The 17,652-nt window shown below is 41.3% G+C and overlaps 2 protein-coding genes across 3 annotated transcripts; one reads left to right on the top strand and one right to left on the bottom strand.

The window, feature by feature from the left end:
- Positions 1-7: 7 nt before the first annotated feature.
- On the bottom strand, positions 8-1,918 carry LOC103998025 (uncharacterized). 2 transcript variants are annotated; one of them, XM_009419389.3, is made up of 3 exons: positions 1,496-1,918; positions 1,264-1,346; positions 8-910 (listed from the first exon to the last, which is right to left on the bottom strand). In XM_009419389.3, the coding sequence occupies exons 1-3, from the start codon at positions 1,778-1,780 to the stop codon at positions 169-171; spliced, it is 1,110 nt and encodes a 369-aa protein (XP_009417664.2). In that variant the 5' UTR covers positions 1,781-1,918; the 3' UTR covers positions 8-168. The 2 variants fall into 2 exon arrangements, with proteins under 2 accessions (XP_009417664.2, XP_009417665.2); XM_009419390.3 differs by having other exon boundaries at positions 8-907; positions 1,496-1,917.
- A 12,229-nt stretch (positions 1,919-14,147) lies between these two features.
- LOC135649201 (homeobox-leucine zipper protein HOX11-like) lies at positions 14,148-16,253 on the top strand. Its single transcript, XM_065167378.1, has 4 exons — positions 14,148-14,511; positions 14,884-15,197; positions 15,355-15,434; positions 15,688-16,253. The coding sequence occupies exons 1-4, from the start codon at positions 14,199-14,201 to the stop codon at positions 16,034-16,036; spliced, it is 1,056 nt and encodes a 351-aa protein (XP_065023450.1). The 5' UTR covers positions 14,148-14,198; the 3' UTR covers positions 16,037-16,253.
- Positions 16,254-17,652: the final 1,399 nt, after the last annotated feature.

Here is a 17,652-nt window from a genome sequence, read left to right as displayed (position 1 = left end):
AAAGATGTGTTTCACAAAACATGCGACGATGTTCCTTGGTGGAGACGAAGTTCAAAGTCTGTTTGCAGAAGTTGGAAAGGAAGCGAGAGAATACAACAAAAAAAATGCAGCAGATTAGTCGTCCAAGCATCAGTGCTTCTTTCTTCCTTTGGTTTTGCCTGTTTGATCTCACACCATTGCCTCGCGACCATCGAGCGTCTGCATGAATGCAACTTGTGGAGGCTGAGACAGTAAAGATGGCATCGGACGATTGGTTTCGTCGAGCAAGCTGCTGATCGTTCGAGCCTTAACCATGCCGATCTTCTTTCTCTTCAGAGTTGACGCCTTCTCGTTATCTTCTTCCATTTTGATCTCACCGGCATTATATTGCTGCGGCCATAGTTTCTCCTTCTCCTCCTCCTCCTCCTCCGGGATCGTTGTGGTTCCCCCGGAGCTTCTCTTGGACCTAGCAGTGCTGGTGCCCAATTGGCCTCGCACGCTGGTCATGCTCCTCAGCCTTCCCTTCCCCAGATGGTGCTCGCAAAGAGAGTAGCCGACGAGCGTCTGCTGGCAGCACCGCCACCCCCTCCCGTTCACCCGGCTGCACCGCGACCCCTCCATCAGCACTGCGGGGCTCCTCCTCTTCTTCCCATTTGGCACATTACCGTTCATCGGTTCGTCTTCCTCCTCCTTGACCTCACTTTCGCGTCTCGCATGATCACTCCCATTAACTCTACTGCAAGCACTGTTATCTACTGAGGAGTTGCGCATCTTCGCCCTCCCCCTCCCCTTGGGCTTCTTCTCTTTCTCCTCTAGCGTATCTTCCGATCCTCTATTCCCACACCCATAGTCATTTTCTCCTCTCTTTTTCTTCGCCAAGAATGCCGTGTCTCCAACCTGTTCCGCTGCCGACACCGGTGCACTTGAGCTGCTAGTGATCCACAGAAAAAAGATTAAAGACATCGCGCATCACAACACCTCCTTTCCCCGACATCATCACACCATTAGGCCATTCTGAATAACTCTTCATGCTTGTGCAATGAGATACCACTAGTTTGTCAGTAGCGGAATACTACCACATTGAAAACCGAAAGAGGTGGAGATGTTGTGTGTGTGAGTGTGAGAGAGACAGTGTTGGTGCGTGGATGGGTGCATGATTAGATGAAGATGGTGGTCGGGATGGTGGTCGGGTTGTCATAATGGGTCAACCTGGCATGCATGGTAGAAGCAAAAATACTTGGGATGCGCTTAACCTCCATTTTGTGGGGGCAAATATTTACCGACCTCGAGTTACTATTGACCTCGGCATCCCATCTGTTGCTGGTATCCACCATCCCATCCTCCTCCTTGGCTTTCTTTCTCAACCCCTGCAACAAATCCCAAACAAAGCATCCATCACATTGCACCCATCAGGGCCACAGGACACACAAGGGGATCTAAGAAAAGCAGCACCAGCAGCAGCGAGGAACAAACTTAAGAGTAGGGAAAGAGGAAGGTTGTGAAGGTGAACAAGTACCTGCACACGACCAAGGTTGGTCCGATGCGCAGAAACAGTGGCTTTCCTGCTGCTTCCGTTTGACATGCGACGGGGCTCACAAGTAGGAGGAACCTGAGGAGGCCTCATGTCGAGGTTGTCTATTTCCAGATCCGCATCAGAGTGCAACCTCTCTCTACCTCTCCCACGATCTCCTCCGTTACTGTCCTTCCTTCCATCTTCCCCATCTGCTGGATGGAAGTGGACTGATGGATCTGGAAACAGAGGAGGAGGAGGGAAGGGATTTGGCCTCTTCCGGATCCTCATGGTGGATGGGATTGGGAGAGGAAAAGAGATGGGTGGCTGAGGAGAGAGAGAGAGAGAGAAGGGAAGGGTGGAGTGGATTTTGGACAGTGCAAACCCCCCATTCCTCCTCTCAAGCGGCGATATATGTGTATTAAAGAGGGGCTATTCCTTTTCCTTCACCAATGGCCGAGTGCTGCCCCTTTTAGCTGTCAACATATTTATTCCTTGGATTAGATGCGTGGAAGAGTTTTTATTAGTAGATAACCACAGCAATAAACAACAAAGTGCGCCCTTCAACGTGCGGCACGTGCGGTCGGGGGGTGGGGGTGGGGGTGCGGGATCTTCCACCGGCGAAACCGGCTGGCGGCGGTGATGTATGTGCGGCGCAACAACTGCAGGTGAGAGGGGAAATTTGGCCGACGGAGAGAGAGGTGGGACCCTCGTGGGCGTACGGTTTGCACGTCCACACGAAGACGTCTCATTTAAAGGCTGTTCGTCGATCGTGTTGAGGTGGAGGGACGGGATGTCTTCTCCGCCATATGTGATGTGTGTCTTCACTCGTATCTTTCGTTGTGATTCAAGTATCCCGTCGATCGCGTGACTTAATATCCATACGCGTTGCCACTATTCACTCAGGAGAAGCATCACAAGTAATAGCTTATGAACATGAAGGAGTTCATCAACATTTATTGTTTCTTGTGTCATTAGTAAGATCATTAGAAAATTAACTCCCAAAGAAAATATTATGCAACCGGACCACAACTTTGAGATGCCTATCAATGGTAACACATGCTATAGCTTGTGTTTGATCAGATTTTGGCTATTCGAATCCTGTTTAATCCTTTTTCAAGTCTAAGTCAAGGTAGAACTTATTGAGTTAGACATCTAAACCCCACTGTATCGGGAGTATTTTTAAAAATATATTTTCGATATTTAAATCAGCAACCTAATCAAACAAAAGTCAGATTTAAATTGTTCTATATGTGTTGAGTGTATGAACAATATTAATATAGTGATATGGTAACATAAATATAAGAAATTATCATAATAATCTTTCACTAATGTTGAGCCATTATACTCGTCCATTACACTAGTTAGACCTCTTATCGGTCAGTGCTAGATCATTATGCTCATGTTGTTACACCATTTACTACATTGTTTGTACGATAATGGATCCATAAAAATCGCCCATGCTTATTTTCCTACGATTAGCATTTATGAGATATAATTATACGAGAATAAGATAGTAATAGAATGTCGTTAAAATGACTTCCACACATTGACTAGATGACTCAACAATGTGTAGATGAGATGTCATGTATAAAACGGTAGTGGTGCCGATAAATCAACCACATTACTTTTGCCATAAAAGGTCTAAATTTGTTAACAACTTTGAATTTATTTTAACAATATATATATATATATATATATATATATATATATATATATATATATATATATATATATATATATATATATATATATATATATATTGTTGATACGGGAGGAATGACATATTTGTTGACATGTTGCTTCTATTTGTTTGAGATTAGAAATGTGCGACAAGGATTTTGACTCACCCCACAAGCTACATAGTGTTGATATAGTGTTGATATGAATATTGACTCAATAAATCAAATCGTCATTTTATAATCATCTGAATATGACACATATTTCATAGTCCATTCATTGTTTTAATGATACAGAAATCATTCCTAATATTTACTATAGCCTTCATTGAACGATCGATCGTCCATCACATTATAAAAAGATCCTTAGGTGTATTCTTATAGAATTAATTCTAGGTGAACAAATTTTGTGACTTTAGCAATTGATCAAATCGGATATATTCATGACAAATCTTTTCTTTTTTTTAGGGTTACGATCCTAATTTCTCGACTTTTTAATACCTTATTACGATATAAATTTAAAAATAGTGTGAATACAAATCTTATTATCATACAAACAAATTTTATACTACTTTTGTTAGTCTCTTTCTAGAAAAATATAACCTCGAGTGTTTACGACAATATTATGTACCCATCAACAACATCACACTATCGACTATCCAACTAAACTCTTGCTAAAGATGATTCCTCGGCTTTGTCGGTTTTAGTCTCGTTAATGGAATGGAAACACTGACAAATCTGCTATCTCATTTCGTCCTGCAGATATTGTTTCCTTGTGCAACTTACAAATATGTTCCATATCTGTCTTTTCTGTAAGCATAAAGTCTATAATTATGCTATATCTGAAATGTGAAAATATCTTATATACTAGGATTGAAATCAAAGTGTATAGATCTAAATTATTACGATACATACCTTTTGATGCCATCTCTTCAAAGATCTCGTTTGATCTGCTAAGCACCGTCTTTAATCCAAGATTGCTAAAGCAAGGAGCGTAAGGAATAGATCATTTCTCCTCTCTTTCTATTCTTTCACAGGACCCCACTGTGAGTGATGGATTTTGGGAGAAACTGAAATCCCTCAACATCATGTCATTTTTATAGGTGAGAGCAGTGAGTTCCTCCCATTTATTGGCTAAAATATCTGAACAGAACCTAATTAATTATTATATTATATATCTTATTCAATTATAAAAGGATCACATAATCTAATATTTTCTTGACATCGAATACACAGTAGCAACAGCAGTAGAGACGAGCAATATATGTCGTTGCCACTTTCGATTGAAAATGGAACACGAACTAACCCAAGCAATATGTTCGAAGGAACATAAACTGACGAAACCAATAGTTACGGCAACTATTTCGCGTTCCATCGAGAAGCTCTTCAAGTCCTGAAACACAACATAAATGAACGATCACGAATTGTGGGAATAAGATATTAGTCCCAACCATCGACGGAGTCAACGAACGATCACGAATTGTGAAATGTAAGATTAAGTAGACCAAATTGGATCCGCTTTTAGCACACCGTAACGAGTCTCCTTTTACCCACATCATCCGTGGAGGCACGAGTTGGCCCACATCGCGTCGGTGGTGGAGGAGGAGGCAAAGATACTACACATAAAGAAAGAAGTTGATCCGGCTCCGGTGTAATCTGTAGCCACAGCTAAAGTGACATAGGATAGAGCAAGGGAGAAGTTGGTGTTGGTAGGCAGAGTAAGCAAAAGAGAGAGACAGCTCGTAGGCTCACCTTCTTAGACTAGGCTGGTATGTTACCTAACTTCTAAAGCTAGGCTGAACGGAGCAAAAGAGTAAAAGCCAAAGCCAAGTTCCGATAAACATCAAAATTTACGTAGGTCAATGCTCTAATGTGGTGGATGTCGATGATGTCTAAATTACTCGGTATCGGTTCACACATATAGGAAGATTGATGTGGTTGAACGAGAGACTCAAGCATTAGCATGGTAGTCGATCTATCTACATGAAGATCGAGATCAGATCGGATTCGATGATGATGTTCCTCTTACTTTCAAATTAGTTTCATTATAGAAAGTAAGATTTTCAAGTAAGTAGCAACTAATCTCGTTTATAGTGGGCTAAAAAACTTTTTTTTATGAGCTTAAGAAAGAAGAACATTTTGTATTATATATGCGAAACATTTTTCAAAATTTTATAATAAACTAATATTCATGTGGTTAAATTATTGAAGAACATTTGTTTTTATTGGATGATCGTGTTGTCGTATGCAGACGAATATTTCTTCTATTGAAATGGATCTTAATCTTATTTTTTTAATATCATTTCATATTTTTTTAAAAATATATATCACATGAAAGAAAATTCTACGAGCACTTAAAACTATTTTCTTGATATTAGAAACTTGAAGAGTCTATGTGCCACGATATTTTGCTCCGAGATTGGGCTCTTTTGCTCACTTATGGCTTCCTTCAAATGCCAGTCAATGGTAAGAATAATGTCACATATAATACTAAGAATTTCTATCATCCCGATTGCAATAAGTTTACGTTGCAAAAACAATCAGTGATAACGTAACACACACATATTCCATCATAATAGTCTCCATCAATAAAAAATGATAGACTCGGATAAAATTTTGTATATGAGATGATGATTAGAAGAGTATTAAAAAAATATTATTATATTATTAAGAATAAAAAAAAGTAAGATAATATATGATAGAAGATATATTAATGATTAATTATCATTTGACAAATAAGCATCACGTGAAAACTATTGAGGAAGATAAAAGGTCCAGATTATCCTCACCAGTTTGCTCGTATGGACAAAAGTCCAAGACATGTCATTTGAAGCTATCTTCCTTGTATCACTTGTTGGATAAAATGTCAAAAGGAGGATGTTGGAGGGGTTATAGGTTTGTCTCCTCTAAGACAAGATATAAAAGATAATCCTCGGTACTAAGTTGGGGCTATCTTTCTAAGAAAAACTTATTTTCAAAAAGAATAATGATGACTAACTTAAAAACGAAGAGATTAAATCGAGAAATTTCTTCCGACATCGATCTTAGTATAGATGGTGCTTTGGGAGATCAACACTTTTGACTCGGAGTTACTTCGATCACCACTTCGAATATTCTTATATATTCAAGTGTGCATCACATCAAATCGACTTAGACATCAACCATAATTTTTTCTAATAATATATATTAAATTTAACATATAAGACCGAACAAAAGGGAAGGTTTATTGCATCTCTTTTTTTGTTTTCGCCCACACTTCGAGCAAATGGGCAGATGATTTATACCCCCTCATAAAGAAAACCCAAAAAAAAAATATATATACCTTCATGATTTTAACCAACCAACTGTTGTGATATATATTACAGTATTAAGGTTTTGAGATTTTATTTGTTTGTTTATTTCGTGACGAATATTAAATCATATTGAACCAAAAATACATTACTATTGATATTGAGGTCTACAGAACGAATGTTGTCTTCACCACTTAGCTTTATATATATATAAAACTTTGCCTTTAAAAAAAGCTTTACATATAAGTATCTCATTTGGTCATATTCTTTAAATATCAAAATGATTTAGAATTTCGTTTTTAAGATGATTTGGGATATATTTTAAATGAAAATTAGTTTCAATTTATTTTGTGAGATTGTGATAAGTTCTCATTTATGATCATCGATGCAAGCAAGGATTCACGAGGAATTCTTCGTTTTATGTATTCATGTAATATTTTATTATTTTAGAATGAGTTAAAAAAAAAAAGAGCAATATAATCGCTTATAAGATCTCAATATAAGATTAAACATGATTATCTTTCGCCTTAATGACAAAAAAAAAAAAAAGATTGATCAAATTCTATTGAGTTTAACTCATAGTGATCATTTATCTTGCAACAAATATCAACAATAACTTAGTTGATATTATGATAACATCCCATTCAATTGTTTGATATTATATAATTGAATCTAAGAAACTAAGATGGAAAATTTTTCGTACATAAGAAAGCTTGAAAACAATCAGATAAGAAACGAATATGAAATCGAAAGAAATGAAAGATAATGATGGAAAAAGAAACTTCATTTTTCTTTTTCTGCTAAAGAAGATAACCAAGCTTTACTAAGAAAAAATAAAAATGATTAGTTCGCGTCCCAGCAAACCAAAAAAAAAAAAAAAAAGTTCATCCGGCAAACTCTTCCCCAAATACAATCATATTCATTAGATGTAGCAAAATTGGCCAACCAGATTGCTCTTCTGACATCAAAGGTTCGTAGCATTTTCTTCTTCATGTATGTCACAAAAATCACTAAATCCACGATTTGGGAAATAAAAAAGGAAACTAATCTTTGTTTTATTTTTCTATTGTTCTCCTTCCATATTTCTTATTTTTATATATCAACTCGAATTCAATGTTGAATCACCTGCAACTCACGTGTCGAAGAGAAAGGCTCGATTTCGGGCCTCACCCACTTGGGCCATTTTACGTACCTGTGCAGCCCAACCAATAAGGACATAGGGCCCACGCATTCAAGAAACACATGGCCCCGTGAAGTTTACAGGAAATTAATGGAGTACACATTAGGATTATTCGCCCAACTCCTACAAAAGTGGGTATGATTTGTGTCTGTCTTTTCAGTAATGTACATAGGATACATAAATTGGTCTAATCTTTGTAATTAAGGTGTTCAAATTGGTTCGAAAAGAATCGATTCAATTTAATTAAGATAAGATGATCTTAACCAGTTTTATTTGATTGAATTTAAAATCGATTAATTTGGCTTGATTAATCGATTTATAATTTTAAATAATTTAAACCAGTTTCATTTGATTGAATTGAACCAAAATCTTGATCCAATTAGGTTGAAAAGATAATATTTATAAAATTGGGCTATGTCATTTATGAATTTATGGAATTGAAATTGAGCTAAATTGGGCCTTTGGGCCAACGTGATTAATCGATTTAAATTGATTAAAAGCTTAAGATAATAAAATTGATGAGGCTATCCGTTTTTAAATTAAAATTAATTTAATTTGATCTAAACTAATTAACCGAATCAAAATAAAGTACTCTCGAAATAAAATCATTTATAGTCTTCGTTCATTTTTTATTTGATTTTCGAGTTTAGCTTGAACAATCCTTTTCATAATAGTCAAAGAATGTTAATCCATTTTATATGTTATTATTATTGTTATTATTGGTGAGATCTTTATGACTAAGACTAGCTATAATGCAACCTATCATTATGTATGGAGCATGCGATTCATATTCTTCCAATTGTTCCAATAAGTTGTTATCATCGTGTCGGTGATACATGGATCGTGGATGTGCCAATTGAACATTGAAGCCTCGTTTGAGATGTGATCATGATTTGTTGTGGTTGGAGGACTATGACCAAATCAAATCATCTTTGTCTCCCAACGAGCAACCCTAATCATGCCGTCCTCTCTTAGTGAGAGGTAAATGATGGTGACCTTGACACAGACTAAGCGAAACGTACGTGATGTGTCATCCATTTTGTGCTCGGCATCACCGGATGGGCGAGAATGGTTATTAAATCTACAATCGAATTGAAAAACATCAAAAATCGAATTCGATCATTAGCGTGAAAAATATCAGATAATCGAGTTGCAGAGTCCATTGATTCACCGAAATGGCCCATAGATGGAGTCATCCATTTCGATAAACATTATTCTTTCAATTTAATTTGCTTAACGAATTTAAGATACTTTGAAATTGCTAATTAATTTAATTAATAAAAATCATCTAAGAGACCTTTATTTCCAATTACATACTTACTGTTGCATTGACTACTTCATGACAGAAGGGAAATGAGTGGGAAAGAAAATAAGAAAAATAAGAGAACAGATAAAGAAGGGGTGAGGTGAGGTGGGTTGGATTGGGTCCCACCAATCCGCGGGGACCCCATTCCTTTTTCTTTTATGGGATCCACATGATCGCAAGATGCATGCCCTCCCCCAAGCATCATGTAGCTTACACAGGGGAGGCTGTCCCTCCTCAAAGTTATGTAGTCGTAGTATGTGAGAAACTTTGTTGGTGCAGGGAGTTGTCCTCCTCCCCCAACTCATGGTGAGTGGCATCATTCGAGGCATGATTGCTGCATGGAAAAGGGCATGATTTGGGTGCTGGTGGTGTGGAGGGCATGGCATGGCATGACACTGCCAACCTGCTCTGCCGCTGTCTTCTTTTGCCTCCTCAACATGCTCTCCTGCTGTGTGTGTGTGTGTGTGGATGCGGCAATGATACTTTCCACATTGATCTTGATGTGTGTTGTTGCCCACAGAGAAGAAGAAAAAGAGGCGTACACTCATTGACGAATAACATTTTCAAAGCACATTTCAAGGATAATTAATATGATGGTGTTGTGTAGTAGTAGTAGCAGTAGTTCCCAGATGCTACATTCTCCGATCAACCCCACATAATTATATATATTGAATTTAAGCCTTTTGAAACTATACTATATTAAAATTAGAAATCGACGATAATTAAACTATTCAAAATTGCTAGAGCAAACTATTGGTATCAACCATATGACTAAAAATGAGGGACAATTTTTATTACTCTCGGACAGATACAATATTCCTCATTTTATTTTTTGTTATATTTTTATATTATTACATAATATATTATATATATATATATATATTAAATAATTTTAATATAAATAAAAATATACATATTTAAGAATTAAATTTAATATATATAACTTCAACCTTCTAATATTAAGAAGATGAGAAAGAAAATGAGAGATAAAGACAAAGAGGATGTACTTAAAATAAATCTGATCAGCTTATTTAGAAAAAAAAAAAAAAAAAAAAAAAAAAAACTTGAGCGAATAAAATCTCCCAGGATAAAATTTCGATGTGAACACCCACAGGCACTCCTCAACATCACCATTCCATATCTCATTTGTCTCTTATTCCGCTGTGTTACTTCTTATTTTGTGTTTACTGTGATGACAAGGCACCAACACATCACGACATTTCCACCTCGGATTTCCTTTTGCGTCTTTGATAGTTCACCTTACTTCGAAAATTTGACAATTAAATTTGTAGTTCAACTTACTTTTTCTAATAAATTAAATGTATATTATTAATAAGATGTGGTCAATAATTTATTCTCTATTAATTAATATAAATTGAAAATACATTCATAAAAACTTTATTGGTATACGTAGCGACACAGTTACCAGTCTGGTTACAAATTTCTACGCATTCAAGAGATTTGAAATACAACCAAAGGTAGAACGATTAGCTACAATCGATCTAATTCGTCTCATGTTACCCATCAGAATCATGAGATACATCGGTGACCTTGATCGCGGTCTCGAGACTTGATGGCCAGCCATCAATGCTGCTTGCTCTATACCAACATAGCTGTCGCCTATCAACACCCACTGCAGAGAGAGAGAGAGAGAGAGAGAGAGAGAGCGCGCGCGTCGACAGAAGGGGATGATCATGATGGAGTCTGACAGTGTAGGAGAGAGGGGAAGATAAGTAGAGAGAGAGAGAGAGAGAGGAAGAGAAGGGTCATGTCTGTGGCAGTGCTGCCTGAGCTCAGCAATGGGCATGATTGCTCGGAGCATGTGCCATGATTGACCACACGAGAGACAGACAAGGGCGAGAGATCACAAGTGTGTCTGAGAAGGAGTACTCCCCAAGCCATCACCGAATGCCCAGTGATTCTGCTCCACCGTTCATCTCATCCTCTTCTCCAATCTCGACCCTCCGTTTACTCAGGAGGGCACTTTGGTAAACTCGTGGGGACAGGGGAGACTTTTGGAGGAGATCGTAATCATTGCAAATTAGACTTTAGCCCGCCGGTCTACTGACGCTGCTTCTGCTTCCTCTCATATATGGGAGGCGGATTTGACCAGACGGCAGCTTCATCTGACATCGAATACACCGTGGAAACCTTACCACTGTTCCTTATCAGTTTCCATGTTACGAGCACTCCTGTATCAGGTACGTGTCCAGTAAGCACGTCATCAGCGGAGGATCGGACGCCGGAGAGATCTTCGTTAATCGTAACCGTTCATCAGGGAATGTACGGCGGAGATCGATACTTCGAGGGAACGGGGAGGCGTGGAACCCACGTCCAAGCACGCCACTGACGCGGGGGAAGTCATCTTTTGACCGGGGCCGCACATGACAGTCACGCGCGTGTCGTGGGGCGGAAGCAACGGGATCAATATTTGCCTGGGGCCCGCTGGCCGACGGTGACGTCTCCAGTGTACGATGAAGGCCTGCCGCGGGTGGGAATCGGGATCATATCGGTCGTCGGTTCCCCACCGCCCCCCGGCACGCGGTCCTGTCACGGCGAGGTGAGAGGACGGGAACAGGGACCGGCGGGGCGGATCAATCAGGGTGCAATTATTGCGGCATGGCGGGGTCCATCGAGCGGACGGATGAGATGTGCGGAGGGTGGGGGTGGGGCCAAGAGGCGTCGGACCGTACCAATGATTGCGGCCCGGTGGCTGTCTCCCCGAGGCAGACAGCTATGCCCTCCTCGCCGCAGGCGCTCCCCGGGGTCAGACGGTGATACCCTCCTCGGGACTACACTCCGCACACGCCAGTCGTCCAACATCTTCGGGCCACGTGTCCGTAACAAGCACTGCCGGGAGACATGTACGGGCGAGCTCACATGGCAACGCGCCATTCAATATGGCGCAGCATTCTTTGGTCTTCGTCGTAGCTTCCGCACAGAAGACAGCGGTTTGACGTGCAGCAATAATGTGTTGGAGATACGGAACCGACGTCGCAGAGATACGGGCTATTGCTGTGGAGACAGCAAAAACGATCTGAGAAATCTCCTCAGATATTGTCACACTAATCCAACTTTATGAGGCCTCCACTGACACCAGTTTCTTTTCCCCCACTCCCACTCGCCCTCCCCCTCTTTTTGTTTTTCTTTTATTTTCTGAAGACCGTCACGTAGAGAACTGGTTAATTCTCGGAAAGATCCAATACCAAGAAACAGCTTGAATAGTTAATGACGAGGACATCAATCAAGCTTGGATTTTGCCCCTGGAGATGTCTAATATAATAAAATGATATTTTCGCATCAAGTACAACGCGCGTGAGTACCTCGGATTTTGCCAGATAAACACCTCTTCTCCTCTACCACTTAATTATTACCCACAACACTTCAATTCCCTGGAGACTTGACTTCCCCTTTCCCCCGGCATTTAAAACGAGTAAAGGCCGTCGCAACATCACCGTGTGATCTCCATCCGACGGCCTGTAGGCGTGCATGGCTCATAGAGATCGCCGTGCCCATCGTTTCCCATCCCATCACAGCTTTAAGCTACTGTGAGGATCGCACCCAAAGATTTGGCGAGTAAAGACCTCTGATGGGACCGCTCCTCGCCTCATAACGCCACCGGCGGATACCAGAAGGCAACGGTTTCCTGCTACGTTCGTAACGGGACTCCAAGTCAAGTCCCCGTTTACGAACCCGCGTCGTCTTGATCCGTTGCACGTCTTCAATTATGGCAATGATATCGAAGCGTGGCGGATGTGATCTCCGCCTAACCCGCTGCAGTCGGTGGCCGCCTGGTCAAACCACGTGACTCACTCATGCGGACGCTCGACCGGACCGCAATAAACCTCTAATTCATTTGGTGTAATTCGGTGCGGCAATAATTGAGTGGTTCCTTTCGACTGGGGCGACGGCGACCGATGTGCGTACCTACTCGAGCCGGCGATAAATGTAGGGATAGGATGGGATCAGGTGGATGATCGAAGGGTGGATTAAATGCAGCACACGGCGCGTCGGGTGCTCCATAAATGGGTGGCGCCCATTTATGGTGCTGTCGCATGGCACGTGACCTCGTCACGAACTGGTGCGAGTGTAGCATATAATGGCCGAGCGAGGTTGCCATGAGAGGTCTCTGGTGTCACACTGGCTTTGCTTGCAGTAAGCTACCAATGCGGTGAAACGCGGTTGCGGTAGTGCGTGGACCACTTGCGCGGTCCGTTCGGCTAACAATTAGGAATCGATTGATCCACGTCAGTCCTTGTAGTGTACATATTCTTTTTTACTTTCTTTAATTATTTAAAGTGCGACGCGATTCGTACCATGACAAGTGACGTGGAGTAATTATTTGCTTGAATAATAACAATAATAAAATAGGGTCGTTTTGATGTCGACACAATTCCACGAGTCATGCATGCTAGTGCATGCCAATTCATGTTGTTGTTGCAGATCGACTCATCATAGGTGTACAACTTTTAGTATGACAAACCATGTTATCTTCTCCATGAAAACGATAAATGAATCTTCAAACTTACTATATGTTGACATCCTCGAAATGACTGTGACGAAAATTGTTTATTAGATTTATGTACAGAAGCCAATGATTATAACCAGCCCCGGAAGGCATTTCTTACATGCAAGCCATGCAACAGAAACATCATTGGCCAGGAACAGCCATCATCCCCATCACCCACGGCAAATAGCAGCGGCAATCATAGCCTATCATCGCGCACAAGTAAAACAACGAATAGCCAAATTGCCAGCTAAAATTAACATCGAAAACCTGCTGATGACATCTCATCTCACGTCTAATATACAGTGGGCGTTAATGTCGTTTAATATATAGAAGCCATGTAGCAGTGGACTTACCCTGCAACAGTCAGAGGCAAGAGAAAAAGTATATATATTAGCAGTGGCAAATGTGGATTTGGCTTTCTGATACAATCGTGGGTTGTACATACTAAAGGGAAAGAAACATGGAGCCCAATGATGATTAACGTAATTATTGTTTTCTGCATCTGTTTTTGTTTTCATTTTTTCTCTTTCATGTTGCCGCATTTGTATGGGGCCATCGTTCCTTTATGTGCGTCACGTGTGTTTTGTCAACCCTGGAGCGATGCTGGTCAAACCAGGTTGGGCTTCTGCTTCTGGTGCCGCTGCCCCCCTGCATCTATAAAACCACTCAACTGAAAAGCCTTTGCTCATTCCTCCCTTGCTTCTTTTCGTCCTCGTGAGTGTTGAGCAGCGGTGGTGGAGTGAGATGGAGCTGGGACTGAGGTTGGGGGAGGCGCCGGCGGGGAGGCCGTTCTGGTCGGCGGAGAAGGCGGTCACGACAAAGGGGGGCAGAGGGTTGGGCCTGATGCTTGGGATGGGGTTGAGGGTTGGTGGCGGCGAAGAGGAACAGGACGAGGATGGAAGGGTGGAAGAGGTGGCGGCGGCTGAAGAGGAGGGGAAAGACGAGGGGGAGGAAAGAGGTTCTTCTGAGCCACCGCTGCAGCTTAACCTTCTTCCTCTCCTGCCCGTTCCCCCGCAGACTTCTCCTCAGCTCCGGTTCCCATGGGCGACTGAAATCAGTAAGGGCTCTGTGATAAAGTAGGGGTTTCTGTTTGCTCTTCTTCCCCCGATATTTTTAGCCGAGATGAGATCGATGTACCTGTATTTAATGGAGTCTTGTGTTCTTTATATAGATTTCAGACACTGAATCTAAGAATAAAAACAGCGAAATCTTTTTTGTCCCCGTTTCTCATTAGCTTTACCCGTCCAAGATTCTTATCCACTGGTTTTTGTTCCGAGGGAGGTGAAGCGTATCCCTTCAGGAAAATATGTTGTTCTGGATAAAAGTAGGCCGTAAAAAACTCATCTTTAACCAATTTATAGAGCTTTTATACCAGGGAAATGTGTTGGATTTCGCTCTATGTTTGAATTTCTATTTGTATTTTTTGTAGAAACTTCGGATGCTTCGATGAGGGGGTTCGATGTGAACCGGGCGCCATCCACGGAGGAGGCGGAGGAAGGGACGGCGGCAGCGGCGGCGTCGTCTCCGAACAGCACGGTCTCGTCCTTCCAGATGGGCTTCTCCGCCCTGCGATGCAGCGTTGAAATGGAAGAAAGCGGAGGAGGAGCGGCGGCGCTGGAGAAGGCGTCGTCCAGGGTGAGCGACGAAGAGGAGAATGGGCTGGCCAGGAAGAAGCTCCGCCTCTCCAAGGAGCAGTCCGCCTTTCTGGAGGAGAGCTTCAAGGAGCACAACACCCTCAACCCGGTGAGAGATGTCGCACCCATAAATACTAATTTTATTGTCCCAAATTCCAACTTCAAGCTTCGTTAAATCCCTCAAAACGTCGAAATCTAGCATAAAAATTGAAACTTACGATGCAATGTTCTCCCATTTTACACGTATATTTGATTCTCCATTACAGAAGCAGAAGCTCGCTCTGGCCAAGCAGCTCAACCTGCGGCCTCGACAAGTGGAAGTCTGGTTTCAGAACAGAAGAGCCAGGTATTCTTTTCCTTCTCACATTCCTCGATTCATTTGTTTCCCCATCAGAATCGAGTTCTGTCTTCGCATATGCTTGAGATGTTGGCTCAAGACTCTGCTTTTGGCAGACAAATCTTAAGCTTGTGGTATCCAAAACTCCTCTTCCGCCATACACATGAACCAAATAAGCAATCCCGTCCTTGTGATGGCTATCCATGCCTCATTCCTTTTGCCATCTCCGAAAGCTCATCCTTACAGCTCCAACTGTTGGCAGGACGAAGCTGAAGCAGACGGAAGTGGACTGCGAGTACCTGAAGCGTTGCTGCCAGACGCTGACGGAGGAAAACCGCCGCCTCCAAAAGGAGGTGGCGGAGCTGAGGGCCCTCAAGACCTCCCACCCTTTCTACATGCACCTCCCGGCCACCACCCTGTCCATGTGCCCTTCCTGCGAGCGCGTCGCCACCACCACCAACTCCAACTCCGCCGCCGCCACTGACACTGCCCCTGCCGCAGCAGACCACCGGCCCAACTCCTTCGCTGCCCTCTTCTCGAAGCCTCGCTCCTTTTCCCCGGGCTCACAGGCCCCTCCTGCGGCGCCTCGCCAGCCGTCGCCGGTTTCCTGAGTCCGCCGTCAGCTGCGGCTGGCCATCGATGTAAATATCCCTGTTTTGAAGGGTGTTTTTGTCATTTTAATTTCGTTTTCCTGAGCTTGGAGGGGTTTCGATGGCTTCTCTTATTCAATTTTTTAGAGGGAGAAGACTGTTCTTAGTGTCCACAGACTCTGCTACTTCCAATCAGACACAGATGTAGTTTAATAGAGCTACCTGTTTCCTCTGATAACTGTGATGTCTCCTGTTTTCTTTGCTCCGTCGCGGATTTGGGACAATGCAGATGGTACAGATACAGACCACTGCAGTAAAAACAACACAGTGCATACAAACCAAGTTAATATCTCATGAAGTAAACCTGCACGGTAAGGACAAGTCCTCCAGCTTCCAGTTCCTCTCACTTCACTTCTAGCTGGTACGCTTTGAATAGATCAAATTTGCCTTTGTTTCTTACACTTATACAGAGCTTCCATGGCTTAATTTATACTAGTACTCATCATGCTAAATCAAGGAGCACTGTATACTAGTACTCATAACACACAGGAAGTATAGAACATGACATGGATGAATAAAGATATGAGAAGGGGAGGCAGATCTGCTGGTTTCAGGTGGTGGTAGGTGTCCTTCCTTTATCACCAAGCTCTGAACATAATCTTGGTTTACATGTTTATTGTCGAGTGTATCCAGTGGCGACATTTTTATTGCAGCATGCATGCTTGACAGTGAGACGGTGTTGGTGCCAATCATTGAGTCATGTATAGAATAATGCCGACCACAATGGGCAGCCGATTGAGACATGGTTAGGCAAGAAAAGGATGAAGAAGAAGACGAGGAGCAATGAGATGTGTGTGATGTTATGTATTGATTAAAGAGAAGACATGGACAAAAGAGAAGCGTGCGCAGTGAAGGGTGTGGTGCCTCTCTCGCAGAAGGCAGTGCCATTCCCCTCACGCAAGAGGCAATGATTGGGAACAGGGAAAACGAGAAAGAAGCCATTTCCGAAAGGCCTTTTGACCTTCGGAAGGGGCGACCATGATGGACGATGAGTGGGTGGTCGCACCTCATCTCTTTTCCTAGTTGAATCCTACCTAAACTTTTTGCAGCTACTTTTCTTTCTCATGGTGGTGAAATATAATATTTCTGCATATCTGATGATATTGCAAGCATAACATTATAATTATATTATTATATAAAATAAAATTAATATTAAAATTTAAAATTAAATAAATAATCTATTAAAATTAGGATATATATATATAATATTTAGAATATATTTATTTGAATTGTAGAACGTACTTTGGCTGTCTTGTAAATAAAAATTTAGAACATATTTATTTGAATTATAAAATTAAAAATTAAATAATAATCTATTAAAATTAGGATATATTTATGTAAAGAGAAATAGTCTTGTATATACTAGAACAATGAAATAAAGATTAAAGGGAGACGAGAATAGATCATATATCGTATATACTATTTATTTATAGATAATAGCAAAGCATGTATGATAAGTAATTTAGAGAATCCCTCCCATCAAGGTTATCTCATAATAAATCCTATCATAAGTAAATTTTATTTCTATTAAGAGATAATTATAATCAGAATCCAATCAAAATTATAATATATTTTAT

Source organism: Musa acuminata, chromosome BXJ3-9 (genome assembly GCF_036884655.1).
Source record: "Musa acuminata AAA Group cultivar baxijiao chromosome BXJ3-9, Cavendish_Baxijiao_AAA, whole genome shotgun sequence".
NCBI classification, from domain to species: domain Eukaryota; kingdom Viridiplantae; phylum Streptophyta; class Magnoliopsida; order Zingiberales; family Musaceae; genus Musa; species Musa acuminata.
This window is presented reverse-complemented; position numbering and strand designations above follow the sequence as displayed.

Excerpts from the sequence above, each read along its gene's own strand:
- LOC135649201 (XM_065167378.1), top strand. The coding sequence starts at position 14,199 with ATGGAGCTGGGACTGAGGTTGGGGGAGGCGCCGGCGGGGAGGCCGTTC. Across the intron at positions 14,512-14,883 it reads CCCATGGGCGACTGAAATCA|AAACTTCGGATGCTTCGATG; the intron begins GTAAGGGCTCTG and ends TATTTTTTGTAG. Across the intron at positions 15,435-15,687 it reads TTTCAGAACAGAAGAGCCAG|GACGAAGCTGAAGCAGACGG; the intron begins GTATTCTTTTCC and ends AACTGTTGGCAG.
- LOC103998025 (XM_009419389.3), bottom strand. The coding sequence starts at position 1,780 with ATGAGGATCCGGAAGAGGCCAAATCCCTTCCCTCCTCCTCCTCTGTTT. Across the intron at positions 1,347-1,495 it reads CCAACCTTGGTCGTGTGCAG|GGGTTGAGAAAGAAAGCCAA; the intron begins GTACTTGTTCAC and ends GATTTGTTGCAG. Across the intron at positions 911-1,263 it reads GAGGTCAATAGTAACTCGAG|CAGCTCAAGTGCACCGGTGT; the intron begins GTCGGTAAATAT and ends GTGGATCACTAG.